Genomic DNA, 20,057 nt, shown 5'->3' with positions numbered 1-20,057 from the left:
ATGGGGAAAATATAGTAAAGTCACCTCAGGAACAAAGGACTGGGATGTTGCCTGTTTTGTAAAGGCAGTTGAGTTTTTATAGAAACAACGGTAAGGCCTCAGAGTAGTCCTTGTAATAGGCTACCTAAAAAGTACATAATTCAAAACATTACCTGAGTTGAGTAGGCATTGAATAGACAAAGCAGTCTCCTAAACGTTAGATTTTTCTTAAAAACACTACAGGTTATTAACTATATTTTAATCAAAGAGGTCATTTTATATTCCTATCAAGTTGTGTCCTCAGCCCAGGGGCCTAAGCCAGTCTTCATTCAGCCTGTCTTGAACCCATGGGCCCCAAAGGAAGGCAGCACAAAGTTATCTATGAAGCAGTGAGGAGATAACGCCTCACCCGGAGTAGGAATGGGCTCTGAGAATGGAGGGAAGGTCTCTGAGGCTCTGAGGGTTCCAGAATAAAGGGGGCTGGCTCTTAGAACCCACAGTACCTCCTCTTAGAGGAGCTGTCTTCCAGGCCAAGTAAGCCTCAGGGATGCAGGGGCCCAGCAAGAAGGCCCAACTATTTCTTGCTCTGGGGAGGACCAGCTTCTGTACATAACTGTAAAGCACCCAGCTTCTATGGACTAGAAGGGCAAGGGTTAATACACTGAGGTCCACAGAAGTGAGCTGCCGCTTCAGCCAAGGCCACACATGTGGGGGGCGCATCTGGAACCAGTGCCCAAATGGCTTTGCTCCAGGTGGTGCCCTGTTCCGGTATGAGGCCACGGAAGGCCAAGCCTGGGGTTGCTGAGTGCTGGGCAGTCTGTCCTCCCATGCAGAGCCTCTCCTGAAAGGCCGTCCACAGATGGGACACAAGGGGAAAAACCCCTGCGGGTGGGAATATTTAATCTGATATTCTTTACCCACCTGTGCACCTGGTAAAGTACAAACTGCTCCGCAGTTTCATATGTATATGAAAAACAGAAGTTCCATCTATCCACACACATATATACATACATTTCTGTGTGTACGCACATGCGCACATGTGTGTTTACATGAAAAGAATCAGCCTGGTTGATTAACTTCTCAAGAAAATTCCCAACTAATGTCATTCTTTAGAATACATTTTTTTACTTTTCTTTAAAAAATTTTTTTAAAAATATTTATTCATTTTTGAGAGAGACAGGAAGAGAGATTGAGTGCAAGCAGAGAAGGGGCAGAGAGACAGAGAGGGAAGACAGAGGATCCAAGCAGGCTCTGCACTGTCAGCACAGAGCACGATGTGGGGCTCGAACTCATGAACTGTGAGATTATGACCTGAGCCAAAGTCGGACGCTTAACCAACTAAGTCACCCAGGCATCCCTGTTTTTACTTTTCAATAAGATACAAACATGATTTTCATCGCTAACAGTGAAATGTTATAAGAACCACATGGTGGAGTCTTAGCTTTAAAATTCCTCACAGTACAAAATTTCATCATTCTATATTTAAAATAACTTCCTTGATGCACTTAAAAATATTACCAATATAAAGGTAGGAAGGATGCTTACTTTCACACAATGTTAACTTTAAGGCCAACAACATGCCTGCAAGGCTAAAGTAGAGATTGCATATTATCTAACCTTACAGATCAGGAAACTGAAGCTTAGAGAAGATTAAAAAAAAAAAACAAAAAACAAAAAACCCACATTCCTCGTAAATGTGAACTCAGTTGGTTTAGTTTTTAAAGCTCAACCTGTTCTAGGGTCCCAGGCCACCTATTTGTTTTTAAGTAAAAATTCTGCTACCATGCAGCTTTTCAAGTCTTGAGGCATGTGGTAATTTACTCTGGAGCAAGTGCAAAATTATGCTGATTTCACCTGTACACATTTACCAAATTCAGAACAAGAAGTGAGATACCGACTTTTGTTGGAAAATCCAGCACGAACTGAGTTACATGAAGGAGATTCTAAAGTTGGGCTGCCCTGAGCCACAGGATACAGTAAACTGTCTCTGAAAACGGAAAAGCCATGCCTTTCAGGGGCATCTCCCATGCCCTGGTTCTTGCATATCACTCTAAGGCAGATCTGGCAATTTCCCAGTTAAAACCGGAAAACCAGCAGCCAAGGGTGGTGGCATGGCAGCTTCAGACAGAGAGGCCCCATCTCCGGAAACTTCTCAAACTCACTCTGGCATCAAATGATGAGGCTCTCGCTGTAGAGCCTGGAATTACAGTCTGGGGTCAGTCCCTGACCTTGGACTCGTGACCTTGGACTAGTTGTTTAGCCCTTCTGAGGTTAATGAGACCTTCTCTGTCCACTCTCTCCCCAAGTGCTAAAACCCTAACATGCAGGCAGTCTAGGTCTTGGTGGGGAATTCATTTTCGGTCAACCCTGTTAGGGAGAGGCCTGCCTCTGGCTGATGCCTCAGGACCATTCTGCTCAGGGCCCCACAAAACCCCGAGGGAGGTATTTTATAAGACCAGAGCTCTGACTCCTGAGCTGTGGGGCCTTCTCCTTCCATGGGAGGTATTTTAGGTTCTAGCGTTCTCAACCTTTTCGGTTTACCTCTTGCCTATTTTTTTTTTTTTTAACGTTTATTTATTTTTGAGACAGAGAGAGACAGAGCATGAACGGGGGAGGGTCAGAGAGAGAGGGAGACACAGAATCTGAAACAGGCTCCAGGCTCTGAGCCGTCAGCACAAAGCCCGATGCGGGGCTCGAACTCACGGACCGCGAGATCGTGACCTGAGCCGAAGTCGGACGCTCAACCGACTGAGCCACCCAGGCGCCCCTTCCTCTTGCCTAAAGAGGTGAACTGTCTCCTCTCGTGGGAGGCATCCTTACACCTCAGTATGTATCTGTGAAGGTAGGGATGGAGCCGATGACTTCTGAGGGGACACAGTACACCAGTATGCTGTCATCCTTCTGTCCCCATCAGCTGATAGTCAAACGCTACACTTGCCATTTTCTTAAAATCTCATTTTTATCCATTTCTGCTTTCGCTGCTTCAAGCACGTTTGGGTCATACCCGGCTGATGATTCCAAGGCTAGAATCGCCCACGGTAACTGCTACCAAATGCATCATAGATCCAGCTTGTCTTGGAAGCTGTTGCCTGTTGTTCTTATTTGCCCCTCAGTGACCTCTGAAATGTGTGGTGTTAGTCCACGAGAATGTTCCAGTTCTCTGGAGAGTTCTACAGCGTTTTGTCATCTGCTATTTATAAGCGTTGATTTTATTCACTTATTTGAATTAATTAAAAATAAAAAGTCTACAGGTCACTAAGCCCCAGAATGCTGATGACCGTCCTTGCTTTCCTATACCGGGCAGAGTATTCACCCAGTGTGAGACGGGCTGTCCTAGCTATTGGCTACTCTTGGGTTACCTTCAAGAGGAGTCTATGGCAGCTCTTTCCCAAAGGATAATCAACAGTTGTGGCAATTTACTAAGTCATTGTGACCACTGCCTGAGCTACCAGTGCATTCTCTCCGTGACCCGTGGTTTGTTGACAAGAAGGCATGACATGGGTTTATTTGAAAAGTATTTGCGTTATAAAAACACCAGTGTTTTGTTGTTTAAAAAAGCATTTCTGGATCCTCTCAAGGCAGAAGAAAAAGACCAACTAGAATGCAAACCATTTCAGAGAGTAGGAAAAGGAGCCTCGGGTACACTTTTAAAAGCCACTTTGCTTCTCAAAATGCCATTTTATTCACTGTCTCCACCTACTCTGACCAGCGTTGCACACGAGTATTAGTTATACTATCTTGAATTTTTACCTTACAACTTAAGAAAACTTGTCATGAGTGTAATGGAAATTATTCCATGAATACAAATAGCCAAAAAACCTCACTCAGGAGGAGACGGACAGTATATCATTTTGCTATCCAGATTCTGATTGCCCTGTTCTGATTTCCACCTATGTGGTCCATGCTTTTATTACAGTTATGTTAATAATTTTACAGTAATACAGCATGGCTCCCCTGGGGTGAAAATGTCCATTCTCCTGCTTTTAAGTCACAAACACACCCCATAGGGCGTCCATTTGTTAACTAATCCATGAACGCCTGGTGTGAGCTAAAAGCACTCCATAGTCAGCAGTAAACGCCCCATGCTAACAAGCACACACCATGAGCTCGGCTATTGCCTTTATAAAAAGTTTATGGGAAGGGTGAGAAAGTGACCCAATAAAATCAAGTGCGCAAAAAGTCAATTGAAAACATAATCCCTTATGGTGTTATCAGAGGCAGGGTGGTTTTTGAGGGGAAACTCGAAAGGAACCTGGAAGCAAAGGACCCTTGGCTTCTTCCTTCCCACAAAGCCCTGCCTGAAGCCAGACGCAGCAGAATGTTCCAGGGTTCTGCATCCTACTTTCCTCAGCCCTCCCCAGGAGCCGTGGGTAAGAGGAATATGCTGAGGGTCTGAGGGACTTGGGCACGAAGAGGAGGGACAAAGAGAAGATGAAAGGAAAATAAAGGGGGTGAAAGAAAAGTGTTCTCAATCATCTGGACCAGTTCCATAGATTCCTGTAGTCAGATATGAGGAGAGACTTTCTACCCCCCAGTGAATGAATTTACTGGCATCTCAAAGACTCCTCATGAAATCAGCTATACCTATCATTCAACAATGGTTGGCATTTACCAAATCCCAACACCTGACTTTTCTCTTCCTGACATAGCCAGAGGGGTCAGATAGGAGTGTCTTGGGCTGGCAGGAGGGGACCTGGGGGTGTGTGGTCACAAGAGTGAGTTCCGGACTAGGGCTGCCCTTGGTCCAGAGTCTGGCTGAGTTGCTTAACCCTGCGGAGTCCCAATTTCCCCTTAAAATGGGGATAGTCCCATCTTTACCACAATGGAACAGAGTTTTCTGCTCAGTGCCTGAAAGCATTTAACCAATGGGGTCTGAAGTCCATATGGTTGCCCGTGACAATTCTTCAGTGACACCTACACGGGGGCAGCAGTGTGAAGATCAACTCTGCCTGTCTGCACAAAGCCAGATTAGCCCGAAGGAGGTGCAGACACTGTCCCTTGTTAGTCTGGTCTAGTGTGTTCCCCAGAGCAGAGAGCCTGGAGCCCCAGCAGAGCGGTCTGAGGTCTGGGTGCAGAAGGAGCAGGTGCTGTTTGTGCTGCTGCTTCTGTGCTCTCCAGAAATGCCCGAAAACTAACCACACAAACACCCACTGAGTTCACAGCCCACGAATGATATTTTTGTGTCCACTATGGGTATGGGTCCGTGTTCTCACACTGAGCAGGCAGGTGTCCTGAGGGCACACGAAAACTTTCTACAGGTTAAAGGAATCAGTTTCCGAGGTGCTGCATCCTGAAATCAGCCTACGAACGCTCCCGTGGCGGGTTCTCTTTTCCCACGTCCCCTCCTGCGATCAGCCTTCCACCTCAAGTGAGAGAGGTGCACTTCCTGCCCATCTCCCTCATTTCACTGGGAAGCCCCGTCCAGGGGATGAAAGCTGCAGGTGCCATGTGAGGACAGTTCAGGCACGCCTGGCTCTTTGGGGCACACTGGGATCGGGTGGCTCCTGACATGAGGACACACCATCACAAACTTATTCCCAGGACGTTTACCCGGATCTCATAATGTGGAAACAATCACAGAAATCCACACTGAAGGGCAGTTTGCAAAATAGCAGGCAAGACATCAGATCTTTTCAAAACTGTCAATATCATGGTAAAAAAAAAAAAAAAAGCTTCAGAGCTATTCTAATGGAGAATAAAGAAATATAATCAAACGCAATTTGTGATCCTTGATTAAGGAGAACAAACTATAAAGGACATTATTGTCACAACTGGGGAAATCTGAATATGGGTTATCTATTGGATAGCAGTATTATTAAACTTCCTGAGACTGATAACTGAACTGTGGTTATATAAGGTCAAGTCCTCGTGCTTAGAAGGTACGTGCCGAATATTTGATGTTATGTTTGTAACTAATTCTCAAGGAAAAAAAATTTTTTCTCAAAAAAAAAAAAAAAAAAAAGCAAAATGCTAAGAGGTCAGTCTTGGTAAAGGATACATGGGTGTTAATTGTATTGTGAACTATGTACTCTGAAGTCCCATACGAATAAACCAAGATATTCTGAAGTGGGTGGTTCCGTATTTCCTTCTGGCCAGGCACTCACAGCAAGGCTCTGGGCTTTATCTGTCTGTCCATCCACCCATCTGTCTATTCATCACCTAATTAGGATCCAGAAGTGTAATGGTTGTCAGGGATATACATTAACATGTGTCTGTAAACTGAAAATGAAGTCATATCTTTTCTGACCCAAAAGTCAATTAATCTGGGCTGTAGTTTGATGGTTTTCCATGCACTGAATCAACTAAATTTGCAGCTCCAAGATTGTGCCAATCCCCTGGAAATTATATCTGGTACAACTATTAAGCTTGTGGTTAAAAAATTACAGATATCATCTCAGAACTGCACAATAGTTTTTCAACATTCTTTCTGCAGGTTTACAAACAAAAAAGTTTGAAGACTTTTAAAACCATGCCTTTCCAGGGGCACCTGCGTGGCTCAGTCGGTTAAACATCCAATTCTTGATTTCAGCTCAGGTCATGATCTCGAAGTTGGGGAGTTCGAGCCCCACGTCGGGCTCCACGCTGACAGGGTGGAGCCTGCCTGGGATTCTCTGCCTCTCTTTCTCTTTCTTAAGATAAATACATAAACATTAAAAAAACAAACACCTTTCTACCTCCATTACCTTATTAAGGTCATGCCAAAGTGGGTTTTGTCTCTACTGAGCTAACTGGTCAATTCCCAGTGGTGACCCAAGCTCGGCCTGTGCAGATCCATTTATTCCCGCTGTGGCGATCGCTCTGGTGCTTGTGCAGTCACCTGTGGCTTCCCATGTGAATGTCCCCTTTCCCTGGGCAAAATGGGAGTGATCTGAGAATGAGTGCCTCCCAGAAGGCCTCCCGAATGCTGCCAGCCTATCAAACATTCGAGCAGACCTCACTTTGTCCCAAAATGTTCAGGAGCCTGCTCTCACTGCAACAAACATCAGTGATATAGAAGTACGTACAGAAATTCACGTATCCCTCCTTAAAAGCTTCTGGTCTGGATTTCAAAGTAGCTATTAATAATATGAGCTTAGGCCGGCTGCTACCCAAATGGAAATTAAAAAAAAAAAAAGGCTTAAAGATAAAGATAATTTAATATTCCCTGCTTCTATTAGCTTGCTCTTTTGATTTTCTTGAAAAATCTGTGTTTCAGGGTTAGTGAATGTATTTTTAGCAAGCCAGTGTTTGTGTTTTCTCAGTCTACTAATACGGGAACACAGTCTGTGTTAAGCCAAGAAATACTGGCTTTGAGACCAGAAGTCTGAGGTCTAAATTTTGGTGTCATCACTTACTAGATTTGTGACCTTGAGCAGGTCTCTGGGTCTCATTTCTTATTCTGTAAAATGGGGATAAAAGTATCTCCTCCTTTCCAGTAGAGCTCAAACTTCCTTAATTTTAGCATAAGATATAAAACTTACTCATTAAAAACGGAGTTGACCACGTGGATAGCTAAGAAGCACTATGGCACTAGCTTTATTATTCAGCCTGTGGTTGTAGTTATTCACTTACTGGAGGATTAGTAAACTGTGTCTATGCCAAGAAACTTTTTACAAATGAGGGCACAATACTGCAAAATGAAAACTACACCTATGCCACCGACTCCACTCGTGAGCGGCCTGTGTACCTGAGTCATTTCTGCAGCAAGAAGTTCAGCACAATCCCACTCCCAGCCACCTGCCTACTTGAGGGGCTCCAGGGGTGCCCTGCTGCCATCAAAAACAGAGAACCCCTGGGGCGCCTGGGTGGCTCAGTCGGTGAAGCGTAAGATTCTTGGTTTAGGCTTAGGTCAGGATCTAGTGGTTTGTGGGTCTGAGGCCCACATCAGGTTCCACGCTGTCACTGTCAGCGTGAAGCCTGCTTGGGATTCTCTCTCTCTCCCTCTCTCTGTGTCCCTCCCCCACTCGTATTGTCTCCCTCCCCCCACCAAATAAATAAATAAACTTAAAAAAAAAAAGCAAACTCCTTCTTCTCCAGGATTTTACAGCATCTCATAATCTGGGTATCACCTACGGAGATATCCTAAATTTCACACCACTTCCTGCCACCTGTTCGCAGCACTTGGCGACTGGTCTGGCCTCCTCCTTGTATTCACCACCTGCCCCTTCCCCATATCATAGTCATAAATTTGCCTATGCTTCTCCCGAGTCTGGAATGTGCCTTTTTCCCTTTCCCTTCCCTTCCTAATACCCATCTTTCAAGTATGAGCTCAAATCCTCACTCTTCCCTGAATCCTTTCCTGCTATGATCTCTAAATCCCAGTGACCTCATTGCTAGGAATTCTTACCATGACCTCAGCTAATGTAAAGCCCTTGGTAGACATATCTATCTGTCTGACTGATAATCCGCCCACCCACCCATCTGCCTATCCATTGTGTGTAACTAGATCATGAGCTGTTTAAATTCACAATTTTGTCTTTTTGAAGCCACACAACACCTAGCACATTAAAGATATTTAAGACTTGCTTCCTGATTGAGCTCAAGTGATTGATTAAATAAATGTTTTAATTGAATGAAGGTGCTATGGACCATTAAGGGATAAATAAATAAAGATGAAAGGGATGTTAGGGGGAGAAAAGCCCTTTTATTTTTATATCAGTGAAAGCAGAATCTTTTAAGCATAATTCTTAGGCTGTTGGGTCGGCTGAAGGTCCTAAGATTGGCCAACCCAAATTAAGCCTGAAATAGGTTTCACTAAATGGCGACAGTTTGATATAGGTCTCCAGACTGGGGCCAGAGTGAGATACTGGTCTCAGATCTCAAGTGAGGAATCCGTGCTTCCTAAAAGGGTCTGACATGCAATTTATTGATTTCAGGAGCCTCATCCCAAGGGGCAGGGCCCCTTTCCAGCTTGGGAAGTTAATTTATTATAGTACGGCTCATTCATACAGCCAGTAAAGCAAGAAAAAGCAATAGGTAGATGCTTATTTATTCCAAATTCTATATCCCATAACATTAGATTTGAAACTTAACATTTAACCAGCTTCTAGAAGCTTCCTTTGCTGGATAACAATGGGCTGAACATTTACTAAATTTCACTGAAAGTTTTTTGCTGGGTTTCTGAACCAAATTAAAATAAGCATTTTTAAATTAAATATCCAACAGGGATCACTTAAAACAGAAATACTCAATATAGGTAGCCTCCAAATCACAGTCCCTCCCCCTCGGCCCCCATCATTTACACAAGGGTCTGTCTGCCTTCTTGCAGTGGGGGAGGGGGGTCACCCTAACATGCCCACGGGAAGCTGGTGGGAAAAATTTCACAGAAACTACATGGGCTCAGAAAATGAGGAAGAGAAGGAGGTGTGAAGTCCAGGAGGAGCCAGGGAGCCTGACCCGGGGTGGGGAGGTGGGGGGCGGGGGGGGGGGGGGGAATGTGCTGGTAGAATTCCAGGCAAGGCCACCCTGACTAGTGCTGACCAAATGATGACTTCAGGGCCCAAAAGAGCCTGCCTGTAAGGCTTGCATTTCTTTCACTGTCCTTACTATGTTGTGCTACTTGAAATTCCACCATTTAGAGCAATGTCTTGGCAGAGGCTGAAAAGGAAGGGGGAGGCCAGAAAAAGGCGTTCACTGGGCTGTTGGAAGGAGGAAGACGGCGACTAACAACGGCAATACTTACTTATGGGGCATGGGTTTTACAGTGCATTATCTTGTTTAACCCTCATCGCAGCCCCTGAGATGGTTTTAATACTGTCCCTGTTTTCCAGATGAGGAAACTGAGGTTTAAGAGAAAAGCAATAGCTGGTTATGTGCCCAGGCTGGGATCCAAACCCTCGTCTGATCTGACTGTGTGAAGTGCAACTCTTGCCTGTTGAAATTCCCTGATTTCTTGCTCTGTGCCCTCTTTCTGCAGATTATGGGACTGACACCCCAGGAGGAGGCTCTAGCCTAATAATATTGTGAATTATATTTTAGCTATATTATGGTTTACACCTAGATTTGTGTGGTCCAGCCCAGGCTTGATTTATAAGATTGTTTTCATAGAAAATTTTGTCACTTGCTACCAAACTGGTGGAATATAATCCCATCATATTACCATAAATTGTGCACTACCTATAATTATAATTTAACAAATGCTCACTGTTTCTTCTACTTGGCTTCTAGGCACACAAAAAGTCCACTGTCCTAGCCCAAGGCAGTTCATGTTTAGTTTTGGTTTACAATACTGCTTAAGCGTACCACACTATACATCTACTAGGATAGTATGTGCCGTGAAGGCAGAGACTTTTGTCTATTATATGTACCAGGGATTTCCTAGCACCTAGGACAGTGCCTGGCACCTGTAGGCAGACATTATTTGTTGAACAAATAAATGTTTTTAGATCACAAATTTTATTTTATTTTTTATTTTTTTAATGTTTATTTTATTTTTGAGAGAGACAGAGAGAGAGAGGGAGAGAGAGATACAGCATGAGCAGGGAGGGGCAGAGAGAGAGAGAGAGAGAGAGAGAATCTGAAGCAGGCTCTAGGCTCTGAGCTGTCAGCACAGAGCCCGACATGGTGCTCAAACCCAGGAACTGCGAGATCATGACCTGAGCCGAAGTCAGACGCTCAAGCAACTGAGCCACCCAGGCGCCCCTAGATTGCAAATTTTAAAATCACACGCACTTTCTGCTTTTGCTTGTGAAACACAGAGCTGTCATATACAGCCGAGATCCAGCATACATGATGATTAACGAACCTTTAATAAATTCAGACAACCTTGTGCAACAGGGTTTTAGTCACTAGTTGAAGACCTTCCTCCCTAGGTAGCAAAACCAAAAGCTCTGCATCTCAGTGGTTTGGGGAAACTCTGGTCCCAGTGTCTGCAGACTGCCACCCACCGTGGTGGAACTCTGGCACTCTGGACACGCTGCCTTACCCTGAGGACCACAAGGGGTTAACTTTCAGCCCTACAATGCTGACATCTGCTAATTTCACCTTCTTTTTCACCTCCTAGGTTCCTCGTGCCTGCGCAAATCACCCTTTGAAGAAGATACTGACAGAAAACAAAAGAAAAAGCTAAAGGGAAAAGTCTTGGATGCCCCAAAGGGAAAACCACAAGTCCTTGAGTTTAGACAAGTTCGTAGTTGCTACAGGAGGTAGCCACAGCCCGTTTACTTGATAGCCAACCTAGAGGCAAGCAAGTGAGCCAGCTACGCATTCTATTTGGTGGTTCACCTTGTGATGATGCTAGAAACAGAATTCTGGCCATTTCGTTTACATTGGGAGCAGAACACATACAACCTCAGGAGTGAGTGCATACAGTCTAGCCCCCTTTGAACAGAGTGGCTGTTAAGGTGGCACGAAAGAGCCTTTGCTCAATCACTGAGTCACAAGCATTTGAAAATAAGAGGGGCGATTTTCGAATGAAATGAGTGACTTAATGTTTTCTACATAAGCCTTAACCAGTTGCACGGTGTAGAGTGCAAGATATACATGTCAGCACTGTGACAGGGGCATGCTGACTCTGGTTGAGTGTTCGAAGTCTGCACATTGTCATTATTCTGCCTTCCCTGCACTGACAGCTTGCTACCGAATTGAACATACCTGGAAAGAAGTCAACTTGGCTTACAATGCAGCTCAGTTTCTCTTTGGAATGTTTCCGTTTCAAATGTCCTCTAGGATCTACTGGGTCTTGCCATAGATAAAACAGAATCGGGTGTGTTCTGCTGGTTCAAATGTAAATACAGTAGTAGGAATCTTGTCCAGTGATGACTCAGCATCAGTTTTGGAAAAGGGAAGTAATGTCCCTTCTCCCACCAGTCCTTTGCACACCCCACCCTGCCCTAATCAGTGGGATTATGCTACCTTGTTTGCTTTGTTACCGGTTGTATCTTACATGGGGCACAGGTTTTCTTAGAGTATTATCAAATCATAGGGATTCAACCCTGACTGCACAATAGAGTTACCTGGGGGACATCTAAATCTCCAAATGCCCGGGGCGCCTGGGTGGCGCAGTCGGTTAAGCGTCCGACTTCAGCCAGGTCACAATCTCGCGGTCCGGGAGTTCGAGCCCCGCGTCGGGCTCTGGGCTGATGGCTCAGAGCCTGGAGCCTGTTTCCGATTCTGTGTCTCCCTCTCTCTCTGCCCCTCCCCCGTTCATGCTCTGTCTCTCTCTGTCCCAAAAATAAATAAACGTTGAAAAAAAAAAATCTCCAAATGCCCAAGCCACACCCCAAACCAACTAAATCAGAATCTCTCAGGGTGAGGTCCGGCATCAGTATGCCATTAAAGATACCCAGGGGATTCCAGTGAGGTGGGGGGGGGGGTGTCTCTCTTCCTGAGTCTTTACCCAGAGGACAGTTAGGGCAGGAACATGAAGGCTAAGGGGACAAAATCTCATAGCCATTGGTGTTTGGGAGTGGAAAGGCCTCCCTTTATGGCATGGTTGTAAACTTCACTGAGGTCTAAAGTAAGTAAGTAACTTGTCCAAAGTCAGAATTAGTTGAAAGCAGAGCCAGCATTAAATAAGCTGAGGTAGACATGATACTAATATGCTAATTAAATTTCCATGAATTAATCAGCTTCATAATCAGGCTGATTATGTTTCTCCTGAACATCCTGGCTAGAGAACTATTATCTAACACTGTTCCTGTTCCTCTGGCCTAGGCTGTTTGAGTGAATGAAAAGCCACTTACTCAGCTCTCATGGGTACTATTCTGAAGACAATGGCAATTTAAGTTTCTGTTGGAGAAACATTTATATACACTAAAGTAGAAATTCATGGTTGAAACCGAAGCCTTTAAAAATAGGTTTATACACGGGCGCCTGAGTGGTTCGGTTGGTTAATTATCCGACTCTTGGTTTCAGCTCAGGTCATGGTCTCACAGTTGGTGGGACTGAGCCCGGAGTGGGGCTCTGGGCTGACAATGCAGAGCCTGCTTCGGATTTTCTCTCCCTCTCTCTGCTTCTCCCTCACTTGTGCTCTCTCTCTTTCAAAAATAAATAAATTTTAGAAAAAAAAATAGGTTTATACAACTAACTGACAGAAACTCTTGGAACAGTTACTTTAATTTCAAGGGATCAACGGATGTTCTTTTCCTAACCCCAAGTCACTCCTGAAGTCTTAATTTGCCTTAAAAAATGCACTTTTCCCCCTTTTCTTGGGACTTCTGGAAGAAGATGCTTTTATTGTTGTAATTAAGCATAAAATGAGCACATCACGTTTCCTGCACCGTTTTTAGCTCAAGGCCACTAGGTTTGGGGGACTCTTTAGCATACAACTGACTTGCCCGGGGGCTGCTTCCATTGTGCACTTGACTTCAGTTTAAGTGCAAAATAGCTAGAGGGAGTAGCCAGGGTGACATCCAGGCTACAGCTCACCATTGCTTTATATCGGGGTTGTGTCAAATTTTCTACTGCTACCTCTGTTACCTACATACTTCCCCAATAACCTCTAACTTGTAACGTATGCACATACCTTGCTTTAAGCAACAGATAAACTTCTGAAGACCAGAGGGTAAATTATATCAAATCATAGTTGACATGTCCTAATAGAGTGCTATCTAAAACATGTTTGAGGGGGAAATCACAGTTATTTATTTATCTATCTATCTATCTAGTCTTTTCTTAAGAGTTAATATTGTCACGTGTGCAGTGAACTACAGCTTTCCCCCCCCCTAGTCCTAGCTAGCACTCTTCACCGTTCAGTCTTTCTAGAACCGGAACTTTTCTGAACAGATTTGACACTACCCAGATGCTTGTTCTGGAAATCGAGGACCTTCTGTGTTTTCTCTGACTCTGGCTTGGCTTTGGAAAAACCTCAGCCTCTTCCCTTGCAAGGGCAGTTTAGGATGGAAATGCAATTGTTTTCAGAATTCGGCACAGCCAGGCACACCCAAACAGATAAAGGGCTTTGGAAGAAAGGAAAAAAAAAAAAAAAAAAAAAAGGGAGTGTGTCTCCAGGATGGGGACGCTGAGAAAAGGGGAAGGCTGTGTTGGTTTCCTATGGTGGTGATAGTGGTAGCGAAAATATCTGTTCATCGCAACGCTAAACGGACAGCATAAACATTTGATACCCCCTGTGCTGGACGAACCAGCACGCGTCATATAACGACCAGGCGTCGGGGCCTTTGGGCGGCAACCGGCAACCACACCCTGGGAGGGGGCTTCCGCGCGGGCGTGGGAGGCCGTACAGCAGTCCCTGCCAGCTTGGGGTGCGTGCGGGCGGCGGGTGGGGGTGCGTGGGGGACCGCCGGCGGCCCCCCCGCGGGGAGGGAACGGTTCTTACAGTCACTGCTCAGCGCGAAGGGCGCGCGGCGGCGGCCGAGGGAGCGGTCTTCGGCGGGCGCCTCGGGAGGCCTCTTACCGGCGGGCAGCGGGAAGGCGGACGCGGTGTGGAGCAGCACCAGGCAGACAGCCACGACATCCCATAACTTCATCTTAGAGTCCCGTCCGGCGGCGGCACCTGCACGGGCGGGGAAGAGGACCAGCGAGTGCGCGTTAGGCCGGGACGCCCGGGACGCGGCATCCCGGCGGGTCCTGGTGCCCCCCTTCAAACTCGTCACCGCCCTCCTCCCGGACGGCTGCAGCCCAGCGGTTCCTTGGGCATCCCGCGCCCTCCTTCCAAGTCCCGTCTGCGTCCCAGGCGCGGCTGGCTCTCCACATGCAATCTATCTACAACTGCCCTTCTCTTCTGCTACTGGATCCGGGGGTCAGATTTCCCAGCGGGGCCGCTGCCCCTGCTCGTACCAACACGACGACAGCACGATACCTGGCCAACACGACGAAACCAGTACTGGCGTCCCCACCTCCCCATTCCCTGGGAACGACGAGGCAGCGACCACCCTGCATCCTCAGCCCCAGTTAGAGACGTCCCGACCTTCCCGGCAGCTCCCGTAGGTCCAGGGAACCAGCCTTCCACCCAAGCAATCGGCCAGCTTTTCATTTTAGGAATAAAATCAAGGTCCCTCTGCCCGGGGTCCTGATCCTGCTGACAGGGGCAGGCCTGGTGGCCCCACTCACTCCACCCCAGCGCTTCATTACTCACACTTATTTATGGAAGTATTTTGTTGCTGGACAATAAGTTAGTAGGGACTTGGAGAATTTTGGCCTGAACGGGAATACCTGCGTTATGTTATTTCCGAAAGCATCAACTCAGTTTAAATTATTACTTCCACTTTTTAAGTTATGAACATTAAACAACGTATGAAAGACCTAGAGGAGCATAAAGTAAGCGCTCAATAAATGCCCCAGCATTGCTGTTAGGTTGCATTTGTCTTGAGAATTTTAATCCTTCGTGGTATACCCTAACACGCTCTATTTTATTTTTGCAGTTTTGCGAGATTCTGGCCCCAAATCCCTTCACCTCCCAGAGGAGTCTGGAGATCCTCGTGCCCCTGCCACGGTCACTCCGAGACAATTGTACGCCGCCTCTGACGCTGCGGAGGCGCACGGGCACCCGAAGGCCTAGACCACGAAACGGTGCGGAGTTGGGGCTCAGTTCTCAGGGACCGGGGTTGCGTTTGGCCTCCCAGGCCTCAACAGCCCTAGAAAGGCGGACTGCGCAATCGCAGTTGGGGGCGGGCGAGAAAAAGGCACTGTCAACTCCGGGCTTGCCCCACCCAATCAGGAGGTGGAGGGGACCCAGGCACCTCGGGGTGTGATGTTACCCAGTGTCTTCCCAATGCCAGGGTTCCAGTTTCCAAGGGAATTCTCAAGTGGGAGCTACGAGATTCATGCAACTGATTATCCCCTCTCCTCCAAATACGATTCTAAGGAAAATCTCCTTGAACTTTTCCCATGGGAGAGAGCAAGACGGTTTCCAGGTAAAAGCAGAAACCGTGGCCTGACATCTTTCTATACGTTCCCAGGCTTACCCGCCTCCCTTCCAGCAGCCCTACCCCCATCTCCACCCAGAACTCCCGCCCAGATTCCCTTGCAGGCCACCCGGGGAAGCGTTTAATTCGGTCTCCACCTCCCACCGCTGCGGAGACGAATGCATTTTCCATCCCTCGGGAGTCTGTTCGCTAAGCAACTGTGGGGCTCGGGGCGTTTGTAGAGGCTGGGAACTCCAGGCAACCTGTAGCTCCGGGCATCTCATGCCGCACTGGCTGGTTTACAAACCCGGGGGGAAAGGTCTGGGTTCTGGCGCAGCGGCCCAGGCAACACTGCACCCACGCCGTGCAAAATGAGCGCACAGAGAGGAATGGGGGGACGCGAGGCTTCCCGCCCCCTCGCCCCGGTGCCAGCTCCAGGATGCGTGCGAAATGGCTGGCGGCCCTGAGGAGCAGAGAGCCGCGGGGTTAATGCGCCATTCCAAATCGAGGTGCCCGCCAGCAGGAAGCGACAGAGGCACCAGATTTCCCTTCCGCATTAAGAGGGTTTTTCCTTTTTTTCCTGCTTGGCCGACGGAGAGCTTTTTTAAATTGGACGTGGAGATCCTCAATTATAAGTGTGGAGAAGTTGGCAAAAGAGGAAACAGTGGAAAAGTCCCCGCTTGGCCAGAGGAGGCTCCCGGCTCCCATTCCCGCCCGCGGCCGGGTGCGGCGCAGGCCCGGAAAGCAAGCTCCCACCTCCCCCGCGACAGGGAGGCGCATTCTTCCCTCGGAGCATCGCCGGGGCCGGCTCTACTTGGGGCGGCTCTTTAGTTCCCGGTATCTGCTGGGCGAAGGAAGAGGCGGGGGGTTGGGGCCTCAGCACACACAGCGATCTACTGGGACGCTTTTCTCAGAGCCCATCTGGGCCCCCCAACTCACCCCTCCTCCCCCCCCCCCCGCCCCTTCCCTGTTTGTCCCCTAACCGCTTTCTCAAAGCACAGCTGCGGGACGTGTTTCCGCCTGCAACCAGCCGCCTTTGCTATGCGCGCGAATTGCTTAACGCGCTGCCTGCCACGTGCGGTAACCACGCTTTCCTCCCGAAGTCGGCTCCACCACGTGCTCCCGCACCCATTTTTGTACCCCACAGAACGCCTCCCCTCTGCGCCCCGGACCATCGCGGCCCGCAGGAAAGGGCGCGTCGCGGGCGCCCGCACCGGTGGTCCCCAAGCCCGCGGCGGAAAGGGCGCCCTGGAGAGCCGCAGTGCCGGCAAAAGCCGCGGCTCACGGTGGGGCGCTTCTGGGTTCCCAGCACCAGGGGGCACCAGAAACCGTCCGAGTCCTGTAGTGCCCACGCGAAAGAGGCTGCGTCGTCTTTTTAAGTATAAAACCGGTGAACAAGCACCTCCCTCCCTCATTCCCCCTAATACCAAATTACTCCCGAAAATTCCGGATGTGTTCACCAGTGTGCCTGCTCTTCAGGCTCCGACCCTTCATCCTCTCCCTAGTTTTCCCCTTCCCACCTCACCTGAGCTGGTGTCTCAGTAACCTTTTAGAATTCCCCCTCCCCCAATTCCCCGCATTCTCGTGATAGCTTCCCCGGGGGCGAGTGCCTCCGCCGCCCGTGCCCCCGCGCCTTCCTCTGTCTGGCAGGCTGGGAGGTTTGTTTGGGCATTGCCTTCAAGATCCAGGGCTCTGGGAGAGAAAAGGGAGGCGGGGTGGTGGGGGGGCGTGCTGTAACTCCGAGTTTTCTTTTTGGGGTAGGGACACAAGTTGCTGAAAGATGTATTGCTTTTCTTAAGTGTGCCTCGTGTCCTAGCCTGACGGAGAACTTACTTCCCCCTAACTGTTGGGCCCAAGATCAGGGGAAAGAAAAAGGAGGGACGTTTTCTGCGTGCAGACTGGGGAGAGGTCTCTCTGTAAGGGGCCCGAGGCCATATTCCGGGGGGAGGGTGGACGGCCGAAACCCTTTCGACAGTGGGCTGGGACGCTGCGAGCTCCCTGGGCATCTGACACTTGTTGAAAAGGCGACCCTGTCCCAAACCCCGCCAAACCGAAGGTGTGGCTAAACAGGGCGCTAGAGTTGGTCCGGGCCGGGCGGAAGCCCAGCGGCTCCTACTTTGAGGTGGAGGAAGGAAGAGGTGCGTGCGTGAAGTTAAGCTGCATTTCTTCCTCGGAATACTTTAAATGTACATTCAAAGTACTGTGGAGTACGCTCGAGCACACCGGCGGCAGGGGCCGGAAGAGTTGCGTTTGTCCCCGCCAATGAGCAAAAATGTTGGGAGCAATGGGTTGGGCAGCACCCCCCTCCCCACCCGGGCGCGCGCGTCGGCTCTGCGGGCGGGTTTGCCACAGCCCAAACCAGGGAGGCGCCAGGAGGCTGGGGGTGCCGGTAAAAGGCCACACCACTCCCCGATGAGGGTTCGTTTTCACCGGGTGGGTCTGGTAAACCAAGCCACGGCGCAATCAGCCCAGAGGTGCAAGGTAATGGTGGAGGGTGTTATTGGGGAGGTGGCACAGTACAGGAAAAAAAGGTCACTAAAATAACTTCGATGGCCTGGCGGAGACATTGAAGAGTTTCAAGAAACTGATGGAGGCGGAGACTCAAGTCCTGGACTGTCCAGGCAGCCCTTCTCCTAACCTCGACGGGCATGGTTAGTTGGGGTTGCGGGGATTATCAAAGTGCAAGCAATCGGGTTCAGAAAAGGGCGAGGAATGTAGCTTTGCAAGACAGCACCCTGGAAGAGGCTAGCCCGCTATTTTTACGTTCTCAGCACCTTTGCAGCATTCCCTTCCACGGTGTGCGCCTTCCCTCGGAACAGACCCAAATAAGCTCAATAGTAAGTTATACTCCAGACTATGGTATCTCTGCAGCTGCACGTCCAGAGAGGACACTTTCTGGTCGCGGTGGGTTCAAAGATGACCCCAAACCCGCACCGTCCTGGGACTTGACAGAAGAGCGCCCCACCGAGTCGGGGAGGGAAACTGACCCTCTCGGGCATTCCGGGGGTCCACAGGCATCGGGCACCAGCGCTCTTTGCCCACGTGGAAAGGCAACGGCATCTCTGCAAGGCCAGCCCCTCTCCCGTTCAACTTCTCTCTCTCCTCTATCCTCCCCGCGCCTCGGTTCCATATAGTCTTTCCTCTTTCCAATGTTACCGCCTGCTCTGGGGTCCGGCCGCGCCCCCTCTGTCTTCCGCGCCCTGCAGGCCGCCGCGCCCTCCGGCGACTCAGGCGCCACCCGCCCCTTGCACCCCCGGCCCGCTCCCCCACTCACCTCGGATCCGGTCTCCGCAGACCCCCAGTTGGACATTAACTCCAGGAGCCCCGAGTCCCAGCCAGGAGCCCCATCCGGGCCAAGGGCAGGAGCGCAGAGCCCCGCCCAACAGGTCAGGGGCACGAGTTCGAAATCCTGGGGCAGCGAGGGCGCGCTGGAGGCGGCAGCCAAGGCTCCCGCCGCCGCCGCCTCGAGAAGCGCGAGGGATGCCGACAGCTCCTCCGCCGATGCCCTGCACCCCCAGAAACCGAGGTCCGAGCAGCCGCCGCTGCCTTGGGTGGGGGGGGTGACACGGCTGCGCGCGCCGCGCTCTTGGCCGGGGCTGCGCGGGCCCGGGGCGCGGCGGGCGGCTCAGCGGCGGCGGCAGCGCTCTGCGCCTTCTCGGGGCGCAGCGCTTGGTAGCACGAGATGGGCCGGGCTGATGCTGCCGCCGGAGCTGAGGTCTGGCCTGGAAATCCGAACGAGACACCACGTCAACCGGCGCGGGGAGTCCCGTGAAGACATGAGGGCGCCAGGAGCGCAGGCTGGTCCTTGAGAACCCCGGGCCGGGGGGCCGGGTGGGGGAGGGGAGGCGCGGGGCCCCGGGAGGGGAGGGGTGGGGAGGCGGTTGTGAGGGAGCGAAAGGAGAGCAGCGAGGCGGCGCCCGAGCTCCCGAGGAGAGGGCTCGGGGTGCGAGTGGGTGACGCGAGGCGCTCCTCCCCGGGGTGCAGGGAGAGCGCGCTCAGCGCGTGGAGACGCTGCCGGGCTCGCGTCTCCTCCTTGCCGGGTAGATCCGGAGGAATGCGGAGCTCCGAGCAGTCCAACCGAAGGGGGCAATCTGAACTTGACCGCGGCGCCCGCGCCGGGCTATGCCCCCGCGCCCCGCGTTGTGAGGGAGAGCGCTCCGTCGGGTGGAGGGCTACACTGGGCTTTCCTCGCGCCTGTCGAAGGCTTTCCTTTCTTCCCGGGGATCTAGCCCTCTCGCTTTTCTGCGAGGCAGAAGGCAGCGGGGACGAGAGGAGCTGCTTGCTGGAGTCCTCCTA

The 20,057-nt window shown here is 49.9% G+C and overlaps 1 protein-coding gene across 2 annotated transcripts in view; it reads right to left on the bottom strand.

The window, feature by feature from the left end:
* GDNF (glial cell derived neurotrophic factor) overlaps nt 1–19,753 on the bottom strand; it is a 28,119-nt gene extending 8,366 nt beyond the window's left edge. Inside the window, exons 1-2 of one of the 2 annotated variants that reach the window (XM_045439829.1) lie at nt 19,036–19,753; nt 14,312–14,410 (exon numbers count right to left, since the gene is read on the bottom strand). In XM_045439829.1, the coding sequence (XP_045295785.1) occupies nt 14,312–14,384 (73 nt within the window). In that variant the 5' untranslated portion in view covers nt 14,385–14,410; nt 19,036–19,753. Of the gene's footprint in view, nt 1–14,233; nt 14,411–19,035 lie in introns of both variants that reach the window. The other variant, XM_045439823.1, reaches the window with a different exon arrangement.
* Between the last annotated feature and the right edge of the window lie 304 nt (nt 19,754–20,057).

The sequence above is a fragment of the Leopardus geoffroyi genome, chromosome A1, assembly GCF_018350155.1.
Source record: "Leopardus geoffroyi isolate Oge1 chromosome A1, O.geoffroyi_Oge1_pat1.0, whole genome shotgun sequence".
In the NCBI taxonomy this organism is placed as follows: domain Eukaryota; kingdom Metazoa; phylum Chordata; class Mammalia; order Carnivora; family Felidae; genus Leopardus; species Leopardus geoffroyi.
Note: the sequence above shows the minus strand (reverse complement) of the source record. Positions and strands in the feature narration are given on the sequence as shown.